The 7,500-nt window shown below is 52.8% G+C and overlaps 3 protein-coding genes across 3 annotated transcripts in view; 2 read left to right on the top strand and 1 right to left on the bottom strand.

The window, feature by feature from the left end:
* Positions 1–1,836, top strand: part of C8Q71DRAFT_885632 (uncharacterized protein) — a gene marked incomplete at both ends in the record, with an annotated part of 1,986 nt that extends 150 nt beyond the window's left edge. The window contains 4 exons of the mRNA XM_047928564.1: positions 129–373; positions 511–868; positions 1,215–1,218; positions 1,240–1,836. Coding sequence (XP_047773852.1) covers positions 129–373; positions 511–868; positions 1,215–1,218; positions 1,240–1,836 — 1,204 coding nt within the window. The remainder of the gene's footprint in view (positions 1–128; positions 374–510; positions 869–1,214; positions 1,219–1,239) is intronic.
* Positions 1,837–1,932: 96 nt separating this feature from the next.
* Positions 1,933–2,998, bottom strand: C8Q71DRAFT_862304 (uncharacterized protein; the record flags this gene model as incomplete). The annotated part of the gene is made up of 3 exons (XM_047928016.1): positions 1,933–2,443; positions 2,493–2,502; positions 2,839–2,998. 3 exons carry the CDS (start codon positions 2,996–2,998, stop codon positions 1,933–1,935), a joined length of 681 nt encoding a protein of 226 aa, XP_047773851.1.
* Positions 2,999–6,659: 3,661 nt separating this feature from the next.
* On the top strand, positions 6,660–7,474 carry C8Q71DRAFT_727320 (uncharacterized protein; the record flags this gene model as incomplete). The annotated part of the gene is made up of 4 exons (XM_047921844.1): positions 6,660–6,834; positions 6,889–7,040; positions 7,090–7,269; positions 7,320–7,474. Coding segments are annotated over 4 exons (662 nt in total), but the record flags the coding sequence as incomplete, so codon positions are not given.
* Positions 7,475–7,500: the final 26 nt, after the last annotated feature.

The raw sequence follows: 7,500 nt of genomic DNA, 5'->3' as shown, positions 1-7,500 counted from the left end.
ACCTATTCATTGCTCTGAAGCAGCCTATTTTCAAAGCATACAGGTGTATTTGATGCCTCAGAGCTCACGATCATGCGGGAAAGTGTCACTCTTCTTCGACACGATGTTCACCTTCTATATAACAATAGCCTCGACCAATCCCATCATGGACGGCCTGTCATATTGACCAAGGTCCACAGTGGTGGTCGTGGCCGTCCGAGGATCGTCATTGACCCGACTTGGCTACGCTGGGCCTATGGTCACAAATCAATCGCGGAAATTGCTCGTTTCTTGAATGTACACTGTTCTACTGTTTGTGCCGCCCTCCTTGAGTATGGCATCACCGAGGCCCGGTCAAATCCATTCTCTCGCCCGGGAGACAGCCAGTTTGACGGTGACCTGGACGATGGCAGCCAACGTGATGATGACAGGCCTGCTAATGCCAGAAATGAAGATGGCGACGAGGACGAGGACGATGGCAGCCGTTCCAAGTCGCCCGAGCACGCGGGGGAGAACATGTATGTACCCGAGACCACTCACATGTGGGCTCGACAACTGATTTGGATCCCCATTGTGTCAGGGAGTCTCAGGCTGGGGATGATGTGCCTCAAGTCACATCCTATACCCACCCTCTCACCGACATCAGTGATGATGATCTCGACGATGCTGTCCGCAATCTGCGCAGCCATTACCACCGTGCAGGGATCACCATGATGCTTGGCCTGTTGCGGGGAAATCTTGGCATTCGTGTATCAAGAGAGAGGGTCAGGCAGTCACTGCTTCGAATCAACCCAGTCCGACGTGTGTTTGATTGCATCCGGATTGAGTGCCGCAAATATCAAGTTGCTGGGCCAAATGCTCTCTGGCACCATGATGGTCAACATGGTGTGTCGAGCTGTTGTAGTATGGTCAGTGCTCATGACTTACTCACGAGCATTGTTGCACAGGAATAATTCGCTGGCGTATTGTCATCCATGGGTTCATTGATGGCTACTCACAATTGATTGTTGGCCTACATGCGAGCAACAACAACCGTGGTTCAACTGTCCTTGATCTGTTCCTGAATGCATGCGGAGTCTATGGCGTGCCGTCACGGCTTCGTGGAGATCATGGCACAGAAAACATCGAGACCACATGCTGGATGTACAACAACATGGGTGCCAGACAAGGCTCATACATATGGGGACGGTAAGCCATACAGTTCAGACCCTATAACCATCTGAAACTTCATACAGGAGTGTTCATAATGTTTGAATCAAGCGGCTCTGGGTTGACGTCACAGCACAAGTAACGTCTAAATGGGCCACGTTCTTCACCGACCTCGAGCTGCAACATGTGCTGAACATCAACAATATGGACCACATCCACCTCCTACACTTTCTCTTCCTTCCCATGATCAATGCTGAGGTTGTAGGCTTTGCCTCGGGCTGGAACCACCACACAATTTCTGGGATCAACCGGACACCTTCCGACCTGTTCGGATGGGATATGTATGTCCATGGTGTTCGTGGTGGCCAACTCGCTTCGGACAGCGAGCGACCACTGTCAGAACAAGAGCTCGAGGATTATGGAGTCGATTTTGAGGGCCTTGCAGACAATGCCCTACTGGAGTCACACGAGGCAAACAATCCTGAGGTGGAGGATGTGTCATCCTTCCTCGGTCGCATACCACCTCCCAATCGCCTCAACACAATCACTGTCGATACTGATGACCTGGACTGGCCGAGAGAGACGATACAGGTTATACAGCAGTTGAGGGACAGAGTGCATGGCCAGGCTGATGACGGGACTCTGATAGGACTATGGACTGCATCGCTCGTTCTCATGTCTACATACTTTGTAAATGGTAGCTTTTAGCTGAGAATTCGATATGCTTGATACGATCACACAGTATCATACAGTGGTTTATGAGTTCATGCAAGCAACTAGACCATGGTATGCTACTGAAGATGACTAGTTACACCCTTCTCTGAGATACTCATCGCCATTAGAGCTGTTCACCTTGACCACTTCAAGCAGGTCGGTATCCACGTCAGCGTCAGCATCGGCATCATCAAAGTATTCGGTGCGCAAGTAGCCACTACGTCGTTGTCGCCAAGTTGAAGAGGAAGCGGCGACATGGGGGGCAGAGCGCCTGCAACGGACAACCGCGCCTCCTGGGATCTTGAATTTCTGAGGCTTGGGCTCAGACTCGCTGCTGGCGTAGGACAGCTCAACGCAAACGAATGTACTGGTGATGGATAACCCCTGGTAGATGTGCGAAACCTGAGGAAAGAGGCAAGGCAAGGCGAGACAAGATGACGAACGTGGTACTGATGACGACAGCCTGGACACCGCCGCCGAGGATGGGGTCCGTGATGATGGGCAGAGCTCGTTTGTGGTCATGTTTGCGAGGAGAAGTGTGACGAGGAGGTGCCCGTTCTTGCGCATCAGCTTTATCTTGTTGGCGTACTCCTTCTGCTTCCTGCGGTGGCAGTCAGCGGCTGCATGGACAAAGGATACAAGGAGCTCACAAAGTAGCACCTGAATCAGATGCAAGGCACACGGAGGGGACCGAGGGCTCGCACCTCACTGTCGGCTCAAGGGATTGTGGCGGGACTGACACATTGTGTTGACTGCCAAGGCTCAAGTCGGAACGTTGGCGCGCGACAGTGGAGGTGCACTTGAAAGCTGTGCACTCATGCGATGCAGCAGTTCCCACGGGCGTCCGAACACACAGCGCATCTCGCAAATGCTGGTGGGTCGGTAGTTGCGGTGTATGAGGGCGTGAGCGACGGGCGTGGTGCAGTAGTGGGTCTCGAAAAAATGAGCCGTACCGTGCTGTACACTATGTAACCACCATGCCAGCCTCCATCACACTGAGTGCCTCGTTCTCCATGCAGATATCGCGTATCTTCACGAGCAGTGTGTTGCCCACCTTCTCCTTGCCTGTCTCACCGTCAGCGGTGGGGTTCGCGGGTGGCGGAGCGGACCAGTCGAGGAGGGTGCGGATGAACATTGGGCTGTTCTTGGCACGCATGACTCGGCATGAGGCTCTCGCCAACAAGAACAGCGCCAATGCCCTGGCCGAGCTACGTGCGGATGCCCTTGAGGTCGGCAATCCCACAAAGCACACAGGGCATGACGTCTGCGCCGGCAACTATGCCCGTGAGGCGGCTCGTTATGCCCATGCCGACATTGAGGTTGTGCAGGTTGCATCTCCGCAGCGTTGTTCACCTCCACGAGGGCTCTGTCAGGCAGACAGTCAGGTGGACAGACATGACCCAGGCGAGCAGTCGTGGACGTACCGGCATTGCGTCGCAATCCCACCCAGCCCGCACGTACGACGTCTGGTAGGTGGGGATGGGCATCAGCATCCTGAGGTGACGACATCGGCACAAGATGGATGCACCTGCAGCATGGCGAGGTTGTCCACAATGTTGGACCGTGAAGGTGCCAACCTGGGGTGGCGAGCAGCGAGCGTGGAGAGGAGGCGAGAGCGAGCGTGGAGAGGAGGTGAGAGCGAGGAGGGAGAAGCGAAGGGTTGCTGGACATCGGGTGTGGGTTGCGCTGGGTACGGTGTGGCGTGACAAGGGGTGGACAGTGGTGTGGAGATGCACATGCAGTCAAAAATAAGTGAGAGTGCGCTGACTAATAAACAATGGAGACGCGCGTGGTTGGCGCCGGATGTACACTGTGCACAGAGACAGACGGGGGCGAGTAAAGGGCGGGATGCGTGTCACTGTCGTGCACTGACATAGGCGTCGGATGGCGGTTGACGATGCAATGTACAGACGACGGACACGAGATATGACGCAGGTGCGCGTTGACAAATCTTGCAGGAACTGGTGGATCGACTGCCCAGCACTGGTTGCGGTCCGCTGAAGACAGCGCACTCGACGAGTGCACGCCTGCACAAGTACTGTTCTTGGCATACGATTGTCATCCGAGTTCCGAGTGCTGTCAGCGCATTGCGCCGATTGTAGATTCATTTGAGATGGATGAGGCAACATTGAGCGCAATTTACTCACCGCATGGTCATGCATCCGTGCTGTTTGTGTGGTGCAAAGTATGTTGTAATGGGTTTCTCCCTCGACATTGGCATTGTTGTCGTCTGTGTTGAACAAGGAGTGAAAAGGGAGTGGCTAGTGTGAAGGCAACACTTAACAGACTACAAGACCAGTTAAGGACAGCAGTCAATGGAGGGCTTGCAAGGTCTCAAGAGACTGAGAGGGAAGACTCAGCAGGCGTAAGACAAGAGGAGAGACCGATGCATTACAAGGGCATCCAGCCCAGTATATATACACATGAGAGAGTCATCACATGATCGTACAGTAAGCGTAAGTAAGCGTTATGTGTAAGCCTGTAGCAGGATGAGTAAGGCGTACACACGTCGTGTCATGATGATGCAATATAGTGCAATGAGCAAATACATCAGGATGATGCGATATGGCACTATAGATAGAACGTGCTGGAAGGCACTGGAAAGGACTGGACAGGCCTAGATCAATGATGTGATCAATGATGCGAAGTGATGTGATCAAGGAATGTGATGGAACATCAAGGAATGATCTGGAATATGATGGAACCATGTGGAATGTTCCATACAGGTCTAGAACAAGTCATGTGCTACAGGTCTGGATCAAGTCCATCAAGAATGTACGTAATATGTAGCAATGAAGAACCTAAGTCCATAACGGGTAAGGATAAGTCCTATCTGTTACGCGAAGCGTGACACCTAGAGCACTAGCTCTCAACCTAACCCTAAACGTAGGGACCTTAGGTTCTAATCGTCCTTGGATGGGGAGGATGGTCGAAGACGCTGCTAAGTCCGTCTAGCAGGTCGAGCGGGGAGTTTCTGATATCCAAGGAGCTGGTGAAGCTTCAATAGATAACCAGGTCGAACTGAGGTTCGACCGCTACTGTACACTGGTCTTATATACATGGGGAGTTCAGGGCAGGTCCTGGACGAGTCACAACTACCTAGCCAATAGGAGCGCGGGGGAGTGAGTCATGACGAGTCAGGGACCGAGTCATAAACGATGAGTCAGGTATGAGTAAGAGACGAGTCACGACGAGTCATACTGAGTCAGAGATCACGTGAACTGCCCCGGGTTGGACCGGAGCGAACAGCGAAGGAGTCCGAAGACTAGAAGCGTAGCGTCATGGGGTTGGGCCCATGCTAAGGTAGTACAACGGTCAAGCGCAAAATAAAGGAAAACAAACGTTGACGTAACACTATCCCGTGTGATAACACCTGAAATAGTCGAAGTTCAACAGTCTGACCGTGAGTTGCCAGTGCCGTCCCTCGTCCACGAGCCATCAGAGCCTCGTCGCAATCCTCTGGCGGGAGCCCAATGAGTGTACTTTTACGTTCCTAACGGTACACCCGGGCTGCATATTCCCCGTCGTCAACGGAAACCCGACGTCGGCCGGTGGAACGGAAGTGAGCGCCGGAAGCCGGGTGGGCGGGCATGCTGGCCTGTGGTTCCTATTGCGGCGGCCGATTGTCGGATCATATGTTGTAAAGCGAGCCGGCCGGATGTGAATTGTAGAAACCCAGCATATACTAGCAGGCGCAAATATAAAACATTGTAGTGTACAACCCGGCGCGGCCGGAGAGCGTACTGTATTTCACTAGCATTACGGCCGAATACGTACCGCCCGTCAACATTGATACCGCCGGTGTATTATTCCACTGCGTACTTTATGACATCAACCGGACGCTTCGTTTGCAGCACGCTATTCACACAGCGGCCGCCCTTGAGGCGTAGCGTTGTGGCCTAGGCGGCCGGCGGCTGTGCATCGTTTTGTCACACCTTCGACCAATTGTACATGTCAACATCTTTTGCAGATTGGCCTGCAAAAGAAAGCATTGCAGTGCCCGTGTCGGCCGCTGTTAATGCTCGCCACGGCTAACACAGCGGCCGGAGTTGAATTTGTTTATCAAACATTCACCGGCCGGTTTCTCTGACGACATTGATAGTGATACATTCAACTCTGTATAAGACAATTGCAGCGGAGCGGTCGCTATCACATTCCATATAGTTTAAAGAACCGGCCGCCATGTGCCTCAGCCTGTAGCTTCCCAACCGGCCGATCGAAACCCGGTCTTTCAATACAGCTCAGCCGGTACCCGTTGTACCCCACTAAATCCATCCGGCCGAATGTATATTGCAGCTTTGGAAACGATACAATCAAATGTGTTTTTCAAGGCTCTGGCACGACCGGCCGGGCCGTAGCCCCACTTATCCACAACGCTGCGGCCGGTCCCACTACACATGACTGAAATGGAACCGGCCGGTGACGTTAGATCTCATAGGAATAGGACCGGCTGGTGCTTACTTCTTGTTGTTCTTGATGGCACGGCCAACGCCTAGCCCACTGATGAAGCCTATTTGGCAGTTGTCTTTGATTCGTTCAAATGAAGGAAAATAGAGCTGCTTCACCCTGTGCAAGTGGTACTGCACTATCATGGCAGTAATGTCATGTAATGCATATGCTAATGTGCTGCTCCCATTGAAGCCATAAAATTAGGCCCTAACCATAACCATCAGCTAGAGAACACATGGCTGCCTGCAGGTATCCTCATGGTGTCCACATGTTCATGTTTGATCGTGTTAGTGGAACTGTACAGTTCTACATGAGGCTCCCAGAACTGAGAATGACTGTACACGGCGACACCTTTCACAGCAACCATCATGTCCAATTTTGATGAGGTCAACGACTATGTCAGCTGCACCTATCACTACCACGTCAATGCTAGGCAGGATATGAACTCAATGCCGCCGCTTATCAATCCCCGCATCCCGCGGGCGCTGTCACATCAAGCGAGAGTTGCTGGAAAAAGATTGGCAGAGGCCCGGTGTAACCAGAGTGGGCCAATCACCAATTCACTTTTGTTAATCATGTTTGCTCATTGTTGACAAGTCGTGGCTCCCTGGGACGCGACGTGCCCGCCGGTTCGTGTGGAAGACTGGAGCACTCCCATGAGAATTCAAACCGCGCCGGTGATTGTAGTGGACAGTGCCGGCCGTATAATTCTCTGGTACCTACCCAATGTGCTGAGCACTGAATACGAGGTAATATGTTGTGGTCATTGAATGACTCAAGACTGATGGTCTCACCCAGGACCTCATGTGGAACGAGACGGCGGGCATAAATAATCTGTTCCGGGCCAATCCCCCAAATCCTAGGCCGGGAACGTCGTGGAGAAACCAGGCCCGGAACTTTCTACCACAACAGCCTGATCACAGTCTGCATCCGGGGTGTATCTCCATGTCGCCGGGATGGTTTCAGCGGGGACAGACGGTATGCATGCTGCATTGTATGATCCCCACGATGTGCTGAACATACTGCAGGGTGGGGGCAGGATGCCGGAGGTGTTGATGACGCTCAAATCAGCTCAGTCGACAGGGCACCAGTGGCTCCGCTCGCTGTGTGAACCGCACCTGGTCATCTCCGCTATGACACAGATCATGAATCCCGTCCTCTATCAAAGCGGCTTCTTATCAACGTACAAGCTCCATGCGATCGGCGACT

The sequence above is a fragment of the Rhodofomes roseus genome (genome assembly GCF_022264815.1).
Source record: "Rhodofomes roseus strain CIRM-BRFM 1785 chromosome Unknown C8Q71scaffold_30, whole genome shotgun sequence".
Lineage (NCBI taxonomy): Eukaryota > Fungi > Basidiomycota > Agaricomycetes > Polyporales > Fomitopsidaceae > Rhodofomes > Rhodofomes roseus.
This window is presented reverse-complemented; position numbering and strand designations above follow the sequence as displayed.